This window comes from Neltuma alba, unplaced genomic scaffold, assembly GCF_004799145.2.
Source record: "Neltuma alba isolate B1F8T4 unplaced genomic scaffold, ASM479914v2 tig00013347_pilon, whole genome shotgun sequence".
NCBI classification, from domain to species: Eukaryota; Viridiplantae; Streptophyta; class Magnoliopsida; order Fabales; family Fabaceae; genus Neltuma; species Neltuma alba.
In genome coordinates, this window is record NW_021637615.1 from 192,730 (window position 1) to 214,971 (window position 22,242).

General features: G+C 35.2%; 2 protein-coding genes across 4 annotated transcripts; both read left to right on the plus strand.

The window, feature by feature from the left end:
• The first annotated feature begins 139 nt into the window (after nt 1–139).
• On the plus strand, nt 140–7,826 carry LOC114736607 (apoptosis inhibitor 5-like protein API5). 3 transcript variants are annotated; one of them, XM_028924471.1, is made up of 17 exons: nt 140–287; nt 423–526; nt 631–792; nt 1,132–1,231; nt 1,316–1,381; nt 1,919–2,016; nt 2,104–2,178; nt 2,288–2,437; nt 2,676–2,741; nt 2,816–2,881; nt 4,150–4,260; nt 4,725–4,814; nt 4,912–5,018; nt 6,322–6,436; nt 6,538–6,603; nt 6,735–6,838; nt 7,181–7,826. In XM_028924471.1, exons 2-17 carry the CDS (start codon nt 440–442, stop codon nt 7,371–7,373), a joined length of 1,656 nt encoding a protein of 551 aa, XP_028780304.1. In that variant the 5' UTR covers nt 140–287; nt 423–439; the 3' UTR covers nt 7,374–7,826. The 3 variants fall into 3 exon arrangements, with proteins under 3 accessions (XP_028780304.1, XP_028780303.1, XP_028780301.1); XM_028924470.1 differs by having other exon boundaries at nt 140–253; XM_028924468.1 differs by having other exon boundaries at nt 140–526.
• A 1,795-nt stretch (nt 7,827–9,621) lies between these two features.
• Nucleotides 9,622–21,286, plus strand: LOC114736597 (probable pre-mRNA-splicing factor ATP-dependent RNA helicase DEAH9). The gene is made up of 23 exons (XM_028924455.1): nt 9,622–9,820; nt 9,904–10,048; nt 10,345–10,419; nt 11,063–11,152; nt 11,383–11,462; nt 12,294–12,363; nt 12,478–12,563; nt 13,386–13,455; nt 13,546–13,641; nt 14,470–14,575; nt 16,111–16,157; nt 16,270–16,353; nt 16,455–16,508; nt 17,095–17,195; nt 17,501–17,591; nt 18,597–18,761; nt 18,979–19,068; nt 19,213–19,284; nt 19,360–19,458; nt 19,550–19,636; nt 20,258–20,311; nt 20,419–20,498; nt 20,954–21,286. The coding sequence occupies exons 1-23, from the start codon at nt 9,720–9,722 to the stop codon at nt 21,096–21,098; spliced, it is 2,088 nt and encodes a 695-aa protein (XP_028780288.1). The 5' UTR covers nt 9,622–9,719; the 3' UTR covers nt 21,099–21,286.
• Nucleotides 21,287–22,242: the final 956 nt, after the last annotated feature.

The window sequence follows — 22,242 nt, forward strand, 5'->3', positions numbered from 1 at the left end:
AATTTTGGACCAACTGTGGCGTTCCCCCACACGCTCGCGGCCGAGCTGTCGTTTTTTAATTTTTTCGCGTCGTTTAAGTCCAGCTTCAGAGCTCAGACGTTTCTATCCTCGGATCGGAGGAAAATAAAGGTGTACCCTGTCGAAGTTCGACCCCATCAATCCGAGAGTCTATAGGCCTTAGTTCAGGCAGTCAATACCCTAAATACCCTCGTCTTCCTTCCTTGTTCCCCACACTAGCGTCAAAACCCTTCAGGTACTGAACTCGTATTCTTCCTCTTCCCCGAGAGGTACTCAGAATAAGTGAAACTGACCCGTTGGAGACTTCCGCACCCTATTGTTTTACAGTGTAGAAGCTCTCTGCAAAAAAACCTTTCTTTCCCTCTCTATATGCTAATTTTGTTTTGTGGGTCAATTTCAATCAGCTTCAGCGGACGCCACAATGACTGACCCTTCCGAGGAGGCTGCTTATATTGAGAAGCTCTATCAATACGGGGAGCAGCTCAACAATGCCAAAGATAAGTCTCAGGTTCGATATTTTTTCCCCTCTCACTTGAATGCTTTTCTTAAAGGGTTTTAGTGCGCAATCCCAGCGTTTTCAATTGGATTTAATTGTCACGCGGGATTTTGCAGAATGTGAGTGACTACCAGGGAATTATAGATGCGGCCAAGACAAGTGTCAAGGCGAAGCAACTGGCTGCCCAGCTCATTCCCCGATTCTTCAAGTTCTTCCCTGATCTTTCAGACCATGCCCTTTATGCACATCTTGATTTGGTTGAGGAAGAAGAGCTTGGGGTGAGTTTTTCACTTTCACAAACACATATGCCAATGCTATAACTGTGCAGCTTGCTAGTTTTAGACGAGAAACCGTTTGAAAAAGGAAACAAATCAATTCTTAATTGGCACGAGCAGCTAACTAAGATGTTATACGTCCATCTCATGTTGCATGCCTTTATTTTAGTTTAGTGCATTGTCATTCTCTCTTCTACAAAGTTTTTTAGAAATGAAATGCCATATGTATAATCTTAATCATAGCATAATGAAAAAGGAGTATTTCTGCATTGTCTTACTACTTTTTTCCTGAGGATGATTTTCGAAGTTTGTTTTCTCTCACGTTCTTCTCCTGCTGTGAAGGTTCGGGTTCAAGCAATTAGAGGTCTGCCCCTTTTCTGCAAGGATACACCAGAACTTGTAGGGAAGATTGTTGATATTCTTGTACAAATTCTTGGGTCTGGTTAGTTATTGTTTCTGAAATCTCTGCTATTATAAGAACTTGAGCAACTGCTATAACTATTCTGATCTTGTTTTCATGTTTCAGAGGAATTTGTAGAGCGTGATGCTGTACACAAGGCTCTTATGTCTCTTCTGAGGCAGGATGTAAAAGGTATTTTGAGATTTCTTTTGTCAATCTGAAATATGTTTTAAGAGAGATCGGGAGAATTATATGGTAGACAACATTATATAAAATAAAAAAAGTAGAATGTTTATTAATGAACATTAGGTGGACAGGAACACAATTGTTTTATGAAGCAGGGAACATGTTCTATATACTTAATTTTTTCATATTCTGAGTAGTGCACATCATGTATAAAGAACTAATGAGGCGTGAAGAATTTCAGAATAACAACACTGGAGTTTCTTATTTTATTCATGGTTGAAGACAAAACCATATAGGAAGCAGACGGCAACAAATCTGTCATTCGGCCCCAGAAATAAAGCCACCATTAAGATAGCAAAATTTCAGGATTTAAAAATGCAAAAAAAACCTCTTGATTGTTCACACTAAATGATGCAAAATTCATTCTTTCTCTTTGTAAAATATCCATCTGAATGTTTTTAAACTCCTGCTATGCCTTAGAGATTCCATAAATTTGAAATTGCCACTTCATTTAAGTTGTGTCTGATAATTGTTTTAATGCAGCTTCGTTGACGGCTTTGTTTAAGCACATTGGGAGTGTGGAAGAACCTAGTACAGATGATGTTATTCGTGAAAAGGTTATAAATTTTGTTAGGGACAAGGTAATGAGAGAAATGGCCGACTCTGATAGTCCTTTAATTCTATTATCCTTTTTAACTGGAAGTGAATGATAATTATTTTCATTTTAGGTTTTCCCTGTTAAAGCAGAACTGTTAAAGCCCCAAGAGGAAATGGAAAGACACATAACTGATCTGATAAAAAAGGTATCTGTAATTTTGTGACCCGTTATTTTATCAGTGCATTTGTCTATTTAATATGTTTATTTTGGTAATATACTAGAGGGTTTAAATATGTGGTTGAATGCTGTTGTAGAGTTTAGAAGATGTAACTGGCGCAGAATTTCGAATGTTTATGGATTTTCTAAAGAGCTTGAGCCTGTTTGGCGAACAAGCTCCACCTGAGCGCATGAAGGAACTGATTGGAATCATTGAAGGGCAAGCTGATTTAGATGCACAGTTCAGTGTAAGTGCTTCCTTTTAATGGTTTTCTGGGGAGCTATTCATTTTGTGATTTATGATCATTATAATCGATTTGAGTGGGTGGGGGATGTCAAAATGATCATGTTGAGAAGTTGATTTATATCTTGTAATGGCATCCAGTGATACTCAGATGCGAATTCAAGCTGCGTACATAGTTATTGTATTGCCCTGGTTTGTTATGGATTCTTTATTAGCTATTTTCTTTTAACGGTAAAATGTAGGTTTCAGATGCAGATCACATAGACAGATTGATATCATGCCTTCACATAGCACTTCCCATTGTTGTGGTAAGGGAAATTTAATGTTCTTTCTATATTTCTTGATTTTAATGTTTCTGAGACCAGCTCGACCCTTGGCACAGAGGGGCGCACCTAGTGGCAAATTTCTCAACTACATAAACAAGTACATCATACCTGTTTTCGACCAGGTAAACCATAGATCTTTTTGCCTGGAACAATAATCAGTAGTTCATACTACCTCCAGTCTTTAATATAAGATTTACTAAGTGGATCGTATTTTAAGAACTGGAGGTAGTATATTTCTTCAAGCTATTTTCCAACCTTTCTTAATTAAATGAGTTGGCCTGTTCCCTTCAAAACCCTGATTTTATTTATATGTATTGAGCTACAACTTTTTCTCTGACTATGGAAGAGACTGGAATGGGTAACCAAGCAAGTACAGAGAATTAAGCCACATAAAAAGAAGACCCTAAAGACTACTGGCTCTTGAGAGGCCAGATGCTCCTCCAAATTCTCAAAATTCTTCTCTAGCCTTCCGCTTCCCTCTCAACAATAACACCTACACTCCTCCCTGCTTCTCTCTCTCTCTCTCTCCATGCGTCTGCCTCACAACCTACATGTGACCAAGTTAATTATTCCTACCCATTTCCCTCTCTGGCCTTCCTTCTGCCCCCTCATACTCAGTACCCTCATGTGTCCTATTCCTTTTCTGTCCTGGAAATGTGTGCCTTGCCTTTTTCCCCTCACATGCATATCTATCCGCATGCTAGGTTCTTGAGTGTGCTTTTTACATGCTTCTTGCTTTTCTACTGTAAATCATTGATCAAAGTGACATTGTCAAAATTGTATGTGCTGCATGATCTATCTCGAAATATGTTGATAAGCATGTCAACCATTACATCATTTCACTGTAAATTGCACAATACGTCATATGTATCTATTGTTTTGTGTGGCATGGTTAAATCTCTGTAAGGAGAGATTCACTTGCAAAGAAAATGCACATGTTGATTTCATCAAATGCAGGAGGCTGATTCCTGCTTTGTGAAAAATTTCAAGATTCCAAGCTATCGGAAGCATAGCTGAGCAGCTGGAAACTGCTATTATTTTTGCATTTCTTTCTTACCTTAAAAACATTTCACGTCAGGGGCTGGGTTCTCTCTATTGAAGGCTTCTCATCTCTTGCTGCTACTCTAAGAGATAGGAGTTGTTTCCTTTATTTTTGGGTACTGTATTGTTAAGAATAGTTTAAATAGGCAGTTGATCTTAGATTTGCATCATCTTTGTAGTCGAATGATTTAGGTTATTTTTATTTCAGATGTTATTTAGTATGAACAATCAGATTTCAAGAATGTTTGTGCTACATTAACGAAGATCCTCTTACAATATTGAAGTTGCTCTTTTTGTCCCCTTGCTTGATAACTTTGTTCTTACAAAAATGATCTTTCTTCTCTCTCAGCTTCCTGAAGAGAGAAAAGTAGATCTGCTGAAATCCTTGGCTGAATTTTCCCCATACACAACACCTCAGGATTCACGCCAAATTCTTCCTTCTATAGTTCAGTTGCTGAAGGTATATATCTTCTCTGAAGTGGCAAACGATGGTATATCAATGTTTTCTGGATGGCAGTGCAAATTTTGGGTTAATCATAAATATAGTGCATTACATTTATGCCATTATATTTTATGTCATCAACATACTGTGTTTGGGATTTGGGTTGGCCTGTTATATTGGGTTTATTCAACCTTTATTTCTCTCTCATGAATGATTGCATTTTTTCACTCAGTTGTCACTAGTTCTTTTTCGAAACCTTATATATGTTATTTTTCAAACTCTGCTTTCTTTTCAGAAGAAAGTTAAGATAGAAGTAATCTATTTCTTCCATATAGTTCTCGAGTTTCTCAATCATGTTGTACTGTTCTTGAGCTGTGCCTACTTGAACATTTTAATTCCTGTGTTCACATCATTTTAATAAATAATAATCTGTTTTCTTCATACATTGGTCCTGATGAAATTGTTTACTTTGCTCCACTCAGAAATACATGCCTTGGAAGAAGAGTGGAGAAGAAACAAACTTCACATATGTTGAGTGTTTGCTGTACACGTTTCATCATCTAGCTCATAAGGTGATTATACTGCCCTGACTGGACATTGAAGAGAGAACAGACTTTTGTTGAGCAAGTCTATTCTATGTAGTGCTTTAACTGAACTCTATGTATGCAGGTTCCTAATGCCACTAATAGTTTATGTGGTTACAAGATTGTTACTGGTCAACCTTCTGATAGGCTTGGGGAGGACTTTTCAGAAAATTATAAGGATTTTACTGAGAGGTATTGCCTTTGTTTGAGAAGTTGTACATAAATGACTTGCTATTTTTCAGTTGTGTATCTTTAAAATAACTTGTTAAAATAAGTTGTTTCTTTTTGGTCCTGCTTTTTTCTTCATCATTTTCCCTTGTTTTCTGGTCATCTTTGCTTGAGCTGTGTTTCTTGAATAACAAATTTGTTTAGTTTGACTTGTTTATATCTGTATCAGAGTTGTGTTGGCACATTGTCTCTGTGGTGTTGATGTGAAAAATGTGGGATGCTTGAAACTAGGCTTGTCCGTGCTTAATAGGGAGCTGATTTAATTGACCTGTGTATTATACATTCTTCTCCTCCTCCTTCTTCTGATGAGACACTAGGAGTATGGATATGTGCAAAAAAGTTGAGAATCAAACCTCCAACCATTTTGCTTAAATGACAAAAGGCTCTATCATTCACATCAACCTAAGTTTATTGTATTTGATACATTTCTTTTATAGCATCAGTATTGTAACATTGTAAGTCTTTGCATATTTGAAATTTGAGTATCTGTTTTGCTAGGCTATAGAGTTTTGGAGCAATTAACTGAGCCATGATCATATGGTACAATAGTTCTTTAGTTATTAGAGGCGTTAGGAAAATGAGAATTGGATTGCTGTTGTGAAGATTGAGATTGAAGCGCTTGAGAGAACAGGACTAGGGACTTGGTGAAGCTGCCGAAAGGGAAGAAACTAATTGGGAGTAAATGTTTACAGCCAAGTACAATTCATTTGGTACTTTGAGAGATATAAGCTTAGTTGCCAAAGAGTATGGTTAAACCTATGCTATGGAATACTTGGGGACTGCTGCCCTAAAGCAAATGATATGATAGTTGATAAAGAGAAGATAGTTAATGGCCTGACTGGTACTTATTGTGTTCCCTCACAACCAAGTAGCATACGTGTTTACAAAAGGCTGTCTAATCCATTTTTCAGAAATTAATTAGTAAGCTTGGAATATATGAACTTCACTTACCAATTTGAGGGAGAGTGGAGAAGTACTGTATGCATAGTCGCAATTATTGTATTTAATGTGTAGTTATTGTAGTTCCTACCTTTAGGGTTCTGTCTTTAGGAATTAGTTGTTATTAAATGTAACTTTTGGGGGTTAATTTTATTTATTTTAATTATTTCATGTCCTGGTATAACTTCCCTGTATATATGCCATACACCTGTTTGAGTAATGCAGTGCAATTGACCTTTTGTCGCGTCTCTCTAAATGCTTCCAGTAATTTTCATCGGGTAAATGTTTTCAATTTCCTGATGAGATTTCCGGTTTCTTGCTTTCCCAGATTGAATAATATTGAGGAGTTAACCCGGGCTACCATCAAGAAATTAACTCAGGGAATGGCTGAGCACAACAAATCTATGGCAGCAGCGAAAACAGATGAAGCAAAGGAAAAAATCGTGAGTTTTGTCCTCAGGGCTTAGAGTCTTCTCTCCTGCCTCCTTTATCTTACAGGATGTTTCTTGCTTAGTTCTTTTTTTTCTTTAATTTGATATTGCAGAAAACTCAAAAACAGAACACAACAACTGGTTTACGGACATGCAATAACATCTTGGCGATGACTAAGGTAAAAATCCATGCAAAAATGCGACCTTTTCTTGACGTTGACATATTTTGTGCACTTAATTCTTTGTCACTAATTCTTCTATTCCTTCCCCCTTCATTTCTTTTTGGTCCCTTTTATGACTTCTTGTGCAGCCATTACATGCCAAAACGCCATCGTTTATTGGAGACAAGAGCATTAACCTTTCTTGGAAGGAGACAGCAAAAACGACCGCATCATCTGCCACAACAGCACTCGGGTATGATACCTTTCTTCTTTCGAAGTTTACAACTACATAAATCTCAGATTAGTTATGATATTGAATCTTTTCATCGACCATTTGCCTTCAAACGTGGAGCTGTTGAGGAAGGCTTGTGAAGTTTTCTTCCAAGCCTCATTACATGTCCCTTGGGCTTCAAATGTTTACAAAGCGTTTGACCCATCATATTTTGTTTTGAAGTTTTGTCATAGTTAAAAGGAGTGAAGAGTGCGAGAAAAGGTTAAAAAAAAACAAAAAATCATTTTAGCTCAAATTCAAACTATTCAAGACTGATGAATGATTTTACTGTAATTAGAACATAAATATTTACTTATCCTGCAGAGCAAAGCGGCCAGCCACTGCTGCTAATGGAGCCAATAATATTGCATTGAAGAAGGGTCGAGGTGCTGGTGGTTTTCAAAATCAACTTGTTAATAGAGCACTTGAAGGATTATCCAGTGGCGGTAGAGGCAGTGCAAGGGGCAGAGGCCGGGGTTGGGGTGGAAGGGGAAGGGGAAGGGGAAGGGGATATTAGTAGCTTTATTGCGAATGTGATAGTTTAGAAACATCAGCTTGCTTCCAAGAAACTAGCCTAATATGGTTAGGAGCGGTTAATGTATTAAATTGTCAGAGGAAGTTTTGATTATAGAGAACCTGGAGGTTTATTTATTTTCATTGTGGACCAAGTTGTATGTTGTATTTTATCCAGAGCTTCTACGTGGAATGCTGATTATTGCAGACTCTTGGGGTAGATTTTGTCTCCCGTGATAGATGGTGGTTGATTGTAGACTACACCAATAAGAAGCAATTGTGGACCGGTCTTGTTATGTATGTATGTATGTCCTGGTGAGTTAAACCTTTTTTCCTTTAAACATTAGGATAATTTAAAGTCTTCTTGGAAGGTTGCGTACACCTATCCTTCTTTAGACCTCAGTTATTTGGAGTATTGCGCATTGAGTCACATTTAGAGCATTTAGGAGAATTTGAACTCGTCTTCTCATGTTCCTCCTTTACATTTGCTAGATGTGCCAGTTTTAGGCCCCAATAGTGATCTAAATTTATATTTAAGTAGTTACTTATTTATTAGTGTGGTAAATATTAATCAAGATAAAATTTAGTCTCAAGTTATTTATAAGCTTCTGAGTCATATGATTTTTGTTGTACTTTATATATTTTTCATAAAATTTAACAGAATATAAATATTAAATGGGTCTCTTGCATTTTTTTTTTTCAAACTTTCTCATGTGAAAGTGCGGTGAATTTTTATACATGCTTTGGGGAGAAGAGAATTTAAAACACGGTTGGACCTTGTAATCATTTTATACCATACATATAACGTGCGTGCGTGCGTGATTAAAGTAAATTTAAAGATCATTCAACAAACAGTCAAATCAGTATTATTCTTTTGGTAACTTACATTTTAGAAGGTTCTAGCCCTGCTGTGTGGATGGTTAATAAATTTTTGGACTCTCGCTTTCCCTTCTTTTCAATATAGATTATTGGGTTAAAATTGGAGGTGGTAAAATGTTGAATATATGTTTATTGAAATTTGATTTGAAGAATTGAAGAGGTGAAATTTCATATAAAAAATTGAATAGGGGAAAGGCCCAAATCATTATCATTATCATTAATTGACAGAAAAGAATAAAAATTATATGATTCTTTGATATAAGATTCGAGAAGAATTGAACAAAAAAGTACTGATTAGATATCAAACTTAGACCTTTTCTGCTGTACTTGCACAGCTGGACATTTTTCAATCCGTTTTTTCCTTGGAATCCTGTGCAGATTGCACTTGATGATACTAATTTTGATGTTTAACATGAGAGTTATTTTGATATTCAATTTAATTTTAAATATAAGATTTTAATTTATTTTTTTCTTCTCACATTTATTTATTTTTAAATAATCCTTGTAGTAGTTACATAAATTAAAAGTTTTATTAAATAGTAATTCCAACTAATATCCATGATTAATAAAGATATTTTAAGAAAAATAATACATATTTATTACAAATAAATAACTTAATTAATTTGTTTAATCTATTTAAATTAGTCAACTTACTCTTATATCAATGACTGCATGTAGTATATTCTAGTCTTATATTTAATTTAGTCAATTCTTATTATAAAGGCCTATTAATAGTCTTGCATAGATTAACAGATTCTGTTAAAATTAGTTAACAGTTTTTAAATTTTGAAAATTATCCTCAACAAAGTTTATGAATTTAATCGGGAAAGTATTTTAGACGTTGGCAAAAAAAAAAAGTATTTTAGACAAAATGTTTTAGATTAATGATTATGAGGAGAATAAGAACTAGATTGAACACTAGAGAGGATTAACAATAGTACAAGTTACAAACTACTTTTTTTTTTAGTTGCTAAAGCATACGTATCTTCCTATTGAAAGTAATCCTATTCGAGTTACTGTCAAGCACTTAAATGTGGGCACCTTTCCTAGCAGGGATCCGAACCTTGGTTCGTTATTTTGTGAGGGACTAGCTCTTTCTACTAAACCCAATCCTTGTTGGTTACAAAGTACAAACTACTTTTTTTTTTGGTACAAACAAAGTACTCTGTACAAGTTACAAACTACTTCTTTCGTTGTTGTTTTTGTTCCTTTTTTTTGTGTAATACAGACTACAACATTTGCAATAATCCATTTGTTGTTATTGTTGGGCCAGAACAATGAATTTGTAGAACTTTTCTCAACAAAGAATGATTGGGTCCGAAACTGGACTAGAGTTTAGTCTAATGAACTAGTGATGAAACTGGACTCCGAAATGTAAACGGGTTTCAGTGTCGGATCTGTGCCGTGCGCGCTGCCATTTCCCCCTCCCGCGCTTTCACAGCGGAGCTCCGCCTAGTCATCAGCCAGAGTAATGTCGGGATTTTGGAAACCTGGGACCGAGAAGCCTCGCCTCGTCGACGATGAAGAAGGCGGCGTTCTTTTCTTTTCAGCTTCTCCTTCTTCCTCTTCCGGGTATCTATATATGCTTCACTGTTTCCAGGGGTATTTTATCTTCGTGTTTGGGCACAGTCCTTAGTGCTTCATTGAACTTTCAGATATGGGTATGCGAGTATGGAGAAGCAAAGGCAGCGATTGCCTGTTTACAAGTATCGGACTGCCATACTTTATCTGGTGGAGACTCATGCTACCACTATCATAGTTGGCGAGACGGGTAGTGGCAAGACTACTCAAATTCCTCAGGTTTGCATCTAGTGCTTATCATTTTCATATTTTGGGTTGAATCATTTTTGAAATGCAAAAATTTTAGATGGGTCTTGAGCTGTTATTGTAGCTTGTCTCATATTTTGAATTTAGAGTTCGGAGTTTTGTTTTCCTGCAAGCGCAAGAAACTTCTAAACACTTAATTCGACAGTGTGTTGTTGTTTGTTTTCTTGCATTGGCCTTCTCAACTGAATATTTCGAGGATTGAATTTGTGATCTTAAATACTTACTTTTTTTTTTTTTTTTTTTTTTTGTTTCCGCTCCCGAAATTACAGTACCTCAAAGAGGCAGGTTGGACCGACGGTGGTCGAGTAATAGCTTGCACTCAACCAAGACGGCTAGCTGTCCAGGTTCCACTTGTTCCTGCAACCTTTTGATTATACTTGATTCTTGATTTGTTGTAGATGATAAAATTTTGGAAGTTAAGCTAATAGGGGAGGAACAAACCAAATATACCATTGAATCCTCAATCTTTGGAACTTTCAAATTATATTTAAAAGTAACTGCACTAAGAGTTATACTCTTTACTTTTGTTTTACTACAAATAAAGACTATTATTCTAATTTGGTTGAAACTTTCGAAGTATGATTTTTGTCCTAACTGGGGTAATGAGTATACCTTTAACCGTGTGGCATTGTTACTCAATGCCTCTCGATGGTCCAAACTTCATGTACCATAATTCAGGCGTTCTTTTTTGGGATAAAGCATTGTTTTTTCATGCTGAAATATAATTCTAACTCTCCAAAATAATTGTTTGAGCTGTTTTAAGCTGCTAATGGTAAGAGATAAACGGGCCTCAAGGAATTCCCTTTGGCTGTGGGGATTCTACTTAGTACTTACTGCCATTTACTGTAATATACTAACATTTGGTTTAAATTGATTCTTTGGCATTTGCTCAATTTACCTTGGTTGAGATTTTATGTGAAGCATCCACGGAGGATAGAGTATGTGAGATGTTCCATCTTATGAGGATCATGGATTGGTGCTTTACAGGCTGTTGCATCTAGAGTTGCAGAAGAGATGGGAGTCAAACTTGGTGAGGAAGTTGGCTACACAATCAGATTTGAAGACCTTACAAAACCAGTGAGGCCTCAACTGTCCTTTATCCTTTCAAAGCCCTTAACTATATTTGGAAGCTTTATATACCTTTCTTGAAGATAACTTCTAGATCCTAGATGATGCCTTCAATCGTGATAATAATGTTATCATTTGAATGTATCTACATGAAACAAGTTGTGAGTTGTGATAGAAGTAGATCTATTGGTCAGTTCTCATAATAATGGCTGAGAATTTTCCTTTTTTCGGCAGCACAGGATGTTACAGCAGTAAAGTTTTTAACCGATGGCGTGCTGCTAAGGGAAATGATGGATGATCCACTTCTGACCAAATATAGGTACTTGTTATGATGCCAGATTCTGTTTGAGATGCAGACTTAAAATGACATACAGATTGATGGAATTGACACAGTTGACCAGTAGTTACAGAGTGGTGTATGATGGAAATTGAAGTTTTTGTGCTGGGTACATTAGAAGCAGAGAGAGTACCGTGCATATTTTTCACTTCATTGCAAAGGCCCCTGGAAGATTTGGAATGAATTTTTTCAAATATTTTTCAGGAACATTGGGTTTGCTCTAATACTTTAAATTTTGTTACTGTTTGGTTTTGGGCCCTTTTTACTTTTCGAGAATGGTTGGATTTAAGGACTTTTGAAATTTGCTGTGTTTGCTACAGCATAGTGTATTTTGTTGGAAAAGGCAATGCCAAAGTTTGGAAACATTTTTTTTTATTTTTTTTTTTACACTTGGCTCATTGCTTTTTTATACTATTCTATTTTGTTTATTGTATTGTTTGAGGGGCCTTTTTCCTGTATCTATGCTGGGTAGTGGAGGATTCTTTTGATGTGATGCATTTTTTCATTTCTTTGTGCCTTTTACTTTGGTTTCTTATTTCTACTTTACTTCTTTATTTTTGATCCATTCTCAATTCTCAGCGACAATCAATCTACCTGTATTGACAAGAATGGGTTGATCATGCCAAGATCTTGTTCATCCATGGCCTAATAAGTAATTTGGAAGGGTCTTTTCTTGGAATTTTGCAAATTTCTGGCTACCCCACAAGGGACCTTGTATTTGCTTTTATTCAGTCAATTTATATTTAGAATGATAAAAGGATAGAATTCAAATTTCTTGCCCTCAACATTTTTTTCCTTTATTTCTTGTTCCAGTGTTATAATGGTAGATGAAGCCCATGAAAGGTCAATTTCAACTGATATTTTACTTGGACTATTGAAAAAGGTATCAAACTGATGGTCAAACCTTATCAGCAAAAATTTTAGGGACTAAGAGGTGTTTATTGCGTAAATTTTTAGACCTCTCAATGAATCTTCTGTTTTCTATTTTTTTTTTTAGATTCAACGGCGTCGACCAGATCTGCGATTGATTATCTCTTCTGCTACAATTGAAGCAAAGTCAATGGCTGATTTCTTCCGGACAAGGTTTTGATTTGAGCATTAAATGAATTTGCCCTCTCTATTTGTTTTGGTTATGGCTTGCTTTCTTTGGTCCTGACCTCAACTATCATCTGTATACCTCTATGTATGGAACCGATCTTCATTTGATATGGATGAAATATTTTATCTGTAGAATAACCTTGTCTGTGAATACCAAAATTTTAGGATCCACCAGGTTTGTTTTTATTTACAGATATAGAATGGCCAGCAAAAAATTTTATCAGCGGGGGTTTTTAAAACCAATGATAGTGAAAGAACATTTTTATCCATTGGCCATCTAAATCCATTAATGTTTAGTTGTTCTTCTTGCCTTTTTTTTTTTTTAAAATTTATTTTCAATCGACTGCAATTATGCTGTCCATTGTCTAACCAGTGGCTGTATGCGTTTATCTTTCAATGTTCTTACTGCCTGCCCTTCCAAAAGAACAAGGGAGCATAGCACATGTTCAACATCCTATCTTCAATCAATTAATTAGTCACTAAATTAGAGTAATTAGTTATTTATTTGCGGCAAGTGTTTCAGTTTTTATCACTGCAATCACTATTACTTTTCTCATTTTGTCTGCATGACTCTACTTTGTCCACTTTCTAGTTAAAAATTTTTATACTTATTCTGGATAGTAAAATAGAAATGGTCATAATGTAATCTATCGATATTTGATTGGTTGTCTCATAGTGTTGCTGCATTATTTGAACTTGAAAACCTTTTTCCTGGTATATAGCCTTCAGTTAGCACATTTGAATCATTTGCTTGTTGCTCATGAGTTAAAAACAGTCATTAAATTTATCGTATATGCATTCTAACAGCAAAAAGCGTAGAGAACTTAAAAGTGAGGAGTGTGGACTACAGATGGAGCCAGCAATCTTGTCTGTTGAGGTATTCTTTTGGATACATGACTCATGCATATTTGTGAGTGCATATGTTTTTCAATGAGAACTTGGCTGTCATTTACCTTGTGATTCCCAGGGTAGAGGCTTCAATGTAGAAATAAATTACACTGAGGAACCTGTCCCGGATTATGTTCAGGCTACTGTTTCGACAGTACTTTTGATTCATGAGCAGGTAATTTTAATTCTCTCGATTTTTATAGTTCAGGGCCCTTTTTCTTTACAACTTTATTTTCATATCTGAAAGCTAAAATGGGTTAAATTTTTATAGTTATCTCCGATCAAGGTAGGTTTTGCTAGGCTTGACTCCTGATTGGAATAGGGCTCATTAACTGACAATGAGTTTGTGTATATACCATAAAGCAAGTATGTGGTGAGTGAAAATGGCTAACTGAAAGGATCGGCAAGTCTCTTGCTAATTGTATATCTTGGAGTTATAAGTTTCATCTTTAGTGTATTTCAAGAATCCAATTTGAAATCTTGTTTGTGCAATGATCAAAATTCTGATCTTTCCAGACTGCCCCATAGATGTACCTGTGTATTTTATGTAGAAGAATACATCCTAAGTGAACGTTTCTTGGTAGTTTATAACTACTTGATCAGTTGTGATTGGATTTTAGAATACAAGAGTCATTCTGCCATTATTTCCGATATAGAGCATGTAAATAAGGAAATAAATTTGGAGTTCAGTTCTATATTGGTGTCGTTATTATTTAGTAAGCCTGAATTGTATTGCCATTCCTTACTCTTTTATTTGGCACATTCCTCTGTGCTAACTTAATATTTATGTCTCCCTACTTCATCGGCTCCGTAGTAACTCAAGGTACCGACTTGTTTTTTCTTGGTTTAATTTAGTTAGTGACTTTTAGTGACTTCCAGAAATGCCTTATAAGATTTACTGAAATATTAGCTCAAAACATGGTTTAACTACTAATTATATGAAGAACTGAACAATTGATTTTGAGCTTGGGTTTTGATTCGGTATTGTTTTTTTTATTCTCAGGAACCTTCAGGTGATATTCTTGTTTTCCTTACTGGGCAAGATGATATTGATGCTGCTGTTCAGTTGCTTGATGAAGAAACTCGAACTAATGTAAAGAACTCTGCAGGTATATGTTATATGCACTTCATATGTAGGCTATTAGCCGTTAAGTTATTTTCATCTCTGACTACTTACAAATAAGAGTGAGTAGAACATGCATAAATTAGTTGTGGCTATGTACAATGTTTGTGTAGTGTCGCAGGAAAGAGTGATTGCCTGATTGGTGTAAGCTTCAGTAGCTTTGGCTCATGGAACGAAGAACCAATCAGGGAAATTCTATGATATAGCGTTTTTCTTTTTGAGAAAATGCATGCAGAAGAGTTGTTGCCAATGGTAATGTGGTCTTTTTGGTTGAAGGGAAATGGTAGTGAGGGGAGATTCTAATGAGTTCGGCTTTAAAGAAATGGAGAAGTGGGGTTAAAAGTTTTTAATAAATTTTCCTTACTCTTTTGTCTTATAAATTCTCTTTATTAAAATCTTATAACCCCACTTATCCTTTTTTTTAAATTGAATTCATTAGTCTCCCCCCCCCCCCACCCTCCACCCAAATGGTGGGTAGAGGAAATACCCTCCTCTTGGTCTTGGAATGAGGTACTATTTAGAGCCGGCACAGCATGACAATGTGATGGAATATAAGAATGATATATTTTGAGGAAACCCATGGAAGGAAACTTAAAAAATATATATATATATATGTTTATATATATTAGGTTTCCTTCTGCTAAAGGAAACATCCCACTTGCAGCCCTATTTGATCATATAATGATTAACAAACCACTTGCTAAATAAAGTAAAAACAGAAAGTATGAACAAATGTGCTTGGTTTGAACTTGTTGAAAGCGTTGGTGATCTTCTTGTTTGGCAACTGCTATTTGGTTATAGTGCTGCATGGTTTGTTTTACTGGATTTTCTTATAGAATTAGTTGATATTTTATTTTGTTTTTTCCCCTATTTTTTTAGTCAACTAGTGGGCTAAGCCCATTTCTCCCCTGTACCCTAATTTGATTGATAAATAAAGCAAAGGTCAATGAGTGCATTGCTGTGGCCATTCGGCTGAGAATAAACAGAAAGTGATGAAAAATGTATGTACAGAAGCAAGTTAGTTCCTATGGTATGCCCTACATAAGTTGCGATAGGAATTTTTTCTTGGATCTCCGGCTTCCTGCTGATGTTGTCGCAAGGGATTGTCTACCTCTGATATGCAAATTCTTGTTGCATTTCATGGCACAATAACATGAAGTGCTTTGTTTCAGCATAAATATATGCATACAAACACAATACAGAAGGAAGATTCCTCCACATACTGTGAGGTTGTTGGTCTGAGCATCAAATCATTTTACGTTAATCACCCTCTATATATGGTTTTTCTATTTGATAGTGGAACCTTGCTGTATTGAAAAGAATAAGAGATAAGATAGTTGATCCTACTGTAGTTGTTTTGCCTGTAGATTTAGTTTGTGATACGCTGTTACAATATGGTAATGCCCTAGTTCTATCTGTATTAAAGATTATATTGACTTGTATTAAAGAGTTTCTCTTCTCCAATGTTTCTTGTGATGGCAAACATTAAGTAACTGCATACTGCTTTTTCTCTTGTGCCAGGATTAATCATTTTGCCTCTATATTCTGGACTTCCTCGTGCTGAGCAGGTAAATAATACATTATTTACACATTCATGAACCTTATTCTTTTGAAATTATTTTTTAACTTTGATTTCATTGAATTTTTGAAAGTTATGATGAATGGTTAACTTCATATTAGGAATTGGTATTTTCTCCCACTCCAAGAGGGAAGAGGAAAGTAGTTGTTTCAACAAATATAGCAGAAACATCAATTACTTTAGAGGTAATATTGTTGGTGTTCTAGAGCCATTTCTTCAAGGAATCAGATTAATCAAAGGGCGACATAGTACTGCGTTCTTTATCCTTGCTCTTCTGATTGTGCAGGGCATTGTGTATGTTGTTGATAGTGGATTCTCAAAACAGCGGTTCTACAATCCGGTATTTTCATTGTGTCTTTTCAACTCATGGTTGTAGATATGCATGTGGCCCATGGGATGATTAGTGCAAACTCCTGTGATTTTTTTTTTTTTTTTGGGGGTCTTTTTCAAATTTTAATTGATACAAACACTGACCTACTGGACTTAGCACCCACTATCTCAATTTACATTTTCATTTTCCTCTCCCATCTAACCTTAACCTGACAAAATACCATTGTGCAGGGATTATACTTGGTTGCCACTGTTGCACATTTATCCAGTAGATGTCAGAATCTTCATTAATTTCTCTATAAATTTTATACACCACCAATATTGAATAATGGAAACAATAGAAGTATGTATATTTCAGTATAGGATGATTTCATGTTAATATCCTTTTAGAACTAAGAACCACTGTTGCTTTCTTATCAAACTTTTCCTTCTTATTATAGTTTTGTTTTATTAGCACTTCGTTAAATTTTGGACAGTTCTAACTGCTATGCTAGTAACTTTATCTCTAGAATTTCCTTACCTCTGTTTTATCCTCCCCTCCTCTGATAGTCTTGACACTGTTCTTACATGCTATTTTCTCTCTAATTCTGTGACAGATCTCTGATATAGAAAATCTCGTTGTAGCACCCATATCCAAGGCTTCTGCTCGACAAAGAGCTGGAAGGGCTGGACGAGTACGACCGGGAAAGTGTTACAGGTTTCTTGCTGCAAGTAGTTAGGTTTTGCAGCTAATTTTTTTAAAGTTAATATATTCCTCAATAGTATCTCTCAAGATTTATTGGCCCTTCTTTTAAAGAAAGCTTTTTATAGATTTCCTGATTGGGAGATATTATGCAGCAATTTCCCGTGTAAATTCGATAATGCATTTCTTTTTTCTCTGTTCCTATGACCTAGAGTCACTATTTAAATTGTAATGGTGATGCATGATTTATAGCTTCTCCTTACTTGCCCCTTAAGTGCTTTCTAGCTTGTTTTGACATTGATAACCCTTGGTGCAACTAGGTTGTATACAGAAGAGTATTTTACCAAGGAGATGTCTGATGAGGGAATTCCAGAGATACAGAGATCAAACCTTGTTTCATGTGTAATCCAGGTTAGCAATTTTGTTGTGTTGATTTACTGCAACATATTTTCACAGCCAGCTCATGTCTTTTCTTCTCTAGAATGCAATTTCATATGAGATAAGATTTGGATCTTTTGCTCTATAATAGTGATGAGCTGACCTTTTGCTTTATTGACCTTCTAATTCATGATGAACTCATTTTAATTAAGCAAACAATTGTTAAAGTCCTCTTCTCATGATAAATATTTTTACAAAACTGAAGAGCAATTTTTCCTTTTAATTAATTAATTATTTGTTTTACCAATTATAATGTTTCAATAAATCTGATTCCTATTTTCCATCGCCTGAAATTTTGTTAATAATCTTACATAAGTGGGCCGGAAGCTCCATGGCTGCATACATCAGCTGTCATGGCGGTTCAATTCGCTGACATTGCCTGAGGGAATGAGGTGAGCTCAAAAGCATTGTGTAAGGAGAAAAAAAGAATGCTCAGCGAGTCAAGATCCATGTTCATGAGATTCGACGGGTTTTTACGTTGGCTGTCGAGGGCCTAACACAACCCTCCTCCTTTATCCGGGCTTGGGACCGGCTATACAACATAGCGAGTCAAGATTTGTAAACTAAATTTATTTCAATTTGACGTGTGTTTTTATGATGAGCACTTGACTTGTACTTGACTATAACTGATCCTGTAATTTAAGATGTACTCCTCCAGTCCTATAAGACCCATTTTGTAGTCTAAATTACATTATAAAATGGGTTTTATATTTAAGACCGGAGGAGTATTATATATTTCATTTATGGTAAAAATGATGTTGTTGGAGAAAAATTATGGAAGGACTTCAAGAACAGATTTCCATGCTGGTGCCGCGTACTTTTGTAGTTGTGTTCTGAACCATGCCGTATCTTTTATCTCACCCTAGCTTCAATGAGATGATGCCTCAGTTTAAATCCTCCTATGTTGTTTTCCAGATCTGGAATAATAATTATGTCTTAAGAGTACATTGGTCATGTGTTGTGTCCGGTATTTTGCAGTTAAAAGCATTGGGTATAGATAATATCTTGGGCTTTGATTGGCCAGCGTCTCCATCTCCTGAAGCTATGATTCGAGCGCTAGAAGTTCTTTACTCACTTGGTGTCTTGGATGATGATGCCAAACTTGCTTCACCAACTGGATTTCAAGTTGCAGAAATTCCACTTGTATGATTTATATTCTGTTCAAATCATGTTAGAATCATTTATGACATTAGTAGTTATTATTACCTTTATTATGATATTATAATATCATTATATGAGAAGGACCTCTGATTCGGTAAGCCAGGAAGAGGGTCAACAGCCCATAAGTGTATCAGAAATAAGTATTCACAGTTAACTTCCCACGAGCATTACTTACATCATATTTCCCTATTTTTTTAAGGACCCTATGATCTCAAAAATGCTGATAGCTTCTAGCCAATTTGGATGTTTAGAGGAGACAATTACAATCGCTGCTGTTCTCTCCATCCAAGTAAACTGTTTACCCTTTGTGTTTTGTGAAGTTAAATTTGCCATTTCTTATGTAAAGTTGGCAAATTCTGCAAATAATTTTTTGTGGTGGTTGGGAATAAGCAACGATCTGAAGTTGACTTCAGTCTCAAAATTATTCTTGCAGTCTATCTGGATCTCTGGGAGAGGGATACAAAGGGAATTGGATGAAGCAAAATTGAGATTTGCTGCTGCGGAGGTAATTATGTTGAATATTTTACTTTTAATGCATGACTTTCCTCGATATATGATCTTGCTTTCATATATGATACAGGGCGACCATGTAACATTCCTTAATGTATACAAGGGATTTCTTCAGGCTGGTAAATCTTCACAATGGTGCCACAAGAACCATGTGAACTATCATGCTATGGTGCGTATGGTTCAGTATTTTTATATGCTTCAATTCTGGTGCGTGTATCATTTTTTTAACTTTCCAATATATACGTGAACATGCTGTGCAGAGAAAGGTTCTTGAAGTCAGGGAACAACTGAAAAGAATTGCGCAGAGGATAGGCTTAGTCTTAAAATCTTGTGAAGGAGATATGAAGGTAGGTTTGTATGACGCTTTTATTAATTTACTTGGCAAGCTTGTTGAACCATAGGGCTGCTTTTCTAGAATGTGAATTTATGCTTCATTTCTCTTGTGTCTCAAACTTAATATTGAGAAATCAGATAAGTTCCTTCCTCTTTCGTCATGGAATTTTTCACTGCTTGCGAATGATACCACCAGTATCTTTTTTGAATTATTTGATTTTCTTTTTACAAGTTACTCACTTTCAATCATGTAAGTTGCTGTTCTTTCGTGTTGATGCTAAAGGCTTCATACATTTTCCCGCCTTGAAACCAGGAAAGACAGTGAAGCTTTTCTATAACTGTTCCTTTTTCATGAATGGCAGCTATGGGATGGGACAACTCACTCACACATCCTTTTCATTTCCTTATTTCATCAGTTTTGACGATTTATTTTTCTCATTTTATTGGATGTTTAATTGTGTGAGATCTTTGGGTTGGAATTGCCGTTGAAAAAAAAGAAAAAGAAATAGAAAAAGGCAAAGAAAAAGAAGAAAATGTTTCAGAAAAGCCAAAAAAAGAAGAGGGAAATAAAAATGGTATCAAAGAATAAAGGTTAGATGAGGGCTTTTTTTTAATTGATGTTTTACATTGTCCAGGTGGTTAGAAAAGCAGTTACTTCTGGGTTTTTCGCTAATGCATGCCTTCTAGAAGTGAGTGACCCCTTCACATGCCTGAGATACACTTTTTGAAAAATCTTTTTTTTTTTTTTAACCTATTCTTTTGGTGACATTTTCTTATTTTTATATCTTGTTAAAAGGCATTCAGCCATGATGGGATGTACAAGACAATCAGAGGTTCTCAGGAAGTTTATATTCATCCATCCTCAGTTTTATTCAGGTAATTAACAGAACCAATTTTGTGATTTATCTTACTATTGCAGTTTGAGATGCATTAATTTATTAGTCTGTTCTTTCTGCTACTATATGAAAAATGAGGAGCCTGATGTGGGTAAAATGTCTGAAATTACGGATTTAGATGTTTCTATGAACTAATACAACTGCATGGCTGGTGGGGAAAGGTTAAAAATGAACTTGTTTGTGTGAAGACACCAACAATGACTCTATTATGCGAAGAACTCATTTATGTCAATACAGCAATTTGCCACTTATTTAAAGCTCGTGAGGACTTGTGCAGACACATTCCTCTGGACATTTGCGCATAGCATGCAAAATGAGATATATTGTTTATACCCAACAAACAGCGTAACTTCTAAATTTTTTAATTCTGTATTGATAAACTCAGTGTTTGTCGTACTTGCTTAAATCTGCATGCACCTACTATCTGTTTTGCAGAGTAAATCCAAAGTGGGTATTATACAGTTCTCTTGTATCAACTGATAAGCAGTACATGCGTAACGTCATATCCATTGATCCTTCTTGGCTGTTGGAAGCTGCTCCACAATTCTACCAACTACAGCGTCCAAATCCTCTTCACTGATCCACTGGGATAAAGGAAAGCAAATAGGATGTGCTTGATAGATAGATACTGTTGTAACTTGTAATCATGTTAATTCTCAGTTTTGGCAGCATATCAGCCAGTGATATGGAACACCTGATGGAAGCTTATTTCTGCTCCTCATTGGAAGCTCAAGGTTTTGATGGTAGCTCCCCCCCCCCCCCCCAAAAAAAATACTACTATAACTTGGAAACTTCATTTGAAGAAATAAATCGCTGGTCTCGCTTACGTCTTTTTAAGTTTGATGCCCATTTTTCCTTAAGCCTCAATTTTTATAATTTATAATACCTCCAATTCTTAGTAAAAAAAATTAGTTTGACATTCACTTTAGTCTTAAATATAAAATTCTAATTTAATTTATCTATCATATTTGTCTCTTTTTTTTTAAAGTGATAGTTGCACATATTGAATGTTAGTTAACATTTGTTTATTGTAAATAATTAATTTAACAAATATTTTTAATCCATTCAAATTAGTTAACTGATTATATTAAGAACCAAAGGTAGTATTTCTTCCGATTCTATTTTTAAGTTTCAAATAAATTAATCATGTTTGACAAGATAGCAGATAAAATTAGTTAAAAATAATAAATATGTTAGAAATGTAGGTAATAAATGAAAAAAATGATGAAAGGGAATATATTGGGATAATATTAATGAAAGAGGGAGAGTATTAAATATGATCAATTAAGGGTAAAATTAAAAAAAAAAAAGGGTAATCAATGTTTAGACAAATTCAAAAATAAAGTTTATATTTTAGATTAGATTCTTCTCCAAAAATTTTTTTAACCGAGATTCTTCTCCAAAAATAAAGCTTATATATAAAACCAGAGGAAATATTAAATATTGCAAACGTGGATGAGGTGAATAACAAAGTGCATATTGAGGGTTGACTAATCAGCATTGGCTTTATGATGGTGGATCCGATCGCTAGTTTTCTTGGAGATTAATCACTTGCATCTTGGAAATCGTTTAACTTATACCCTGTTTCTAAAATGTATATTCAGTGTTATTGTTTTCTGAATTTATGATTTTTTTCAAAAAAATTATCTCTAATTGTACATGTTAAAAGGAATTCTTATTACTGAGGTAGCTTTCACATAAATAATTAAAGAGAATATTTTTTT

Coding starts and splice junctions, on each gene's coding strand:
- LOC114736607 (XM_028924468.1), top strand. CDS start 440: ATGACTGACCCTTCCGAGGAGGCTGCTTATATTGAGAAGCTCTATCAA. Junction 793..1,131: donor TTGAGGAAGAAGAGCTTGGG/GTGAGTTTTTCA, acceptor CCTGCTGTGAAG/GTTCGGGTTCAAGCAATTAG. Junction 1,232..1,315: donor TGTACAAATTCTTGGGTCTG/GTTAGTTATTGT, acceptor TTCATGTTTCAG/AGGAATTTGTAGAGCGTGAT.
- LOC114736597 (XM_028924455.1), top strand. CDS start 9,720: ATGTCGGGATTTTGGAAACCTGGGACCGAGAAGCCTCGCCTCGTCGAC. Junction 13,456..13,545: donor CAGCAATCTTGTCTGTTGAG/GTATTCTTTTGG, acceptor TGTGATTCCCAG/GGTAGAGGCTTCAATGTAGA. Junction 19,459..19,549: donor ATGTGAACTATCATGCTATG/GTGCGTATGGTT, acceptor CATGCTGTGCAG/AGAAAGGTTCTTGAAGTCAG.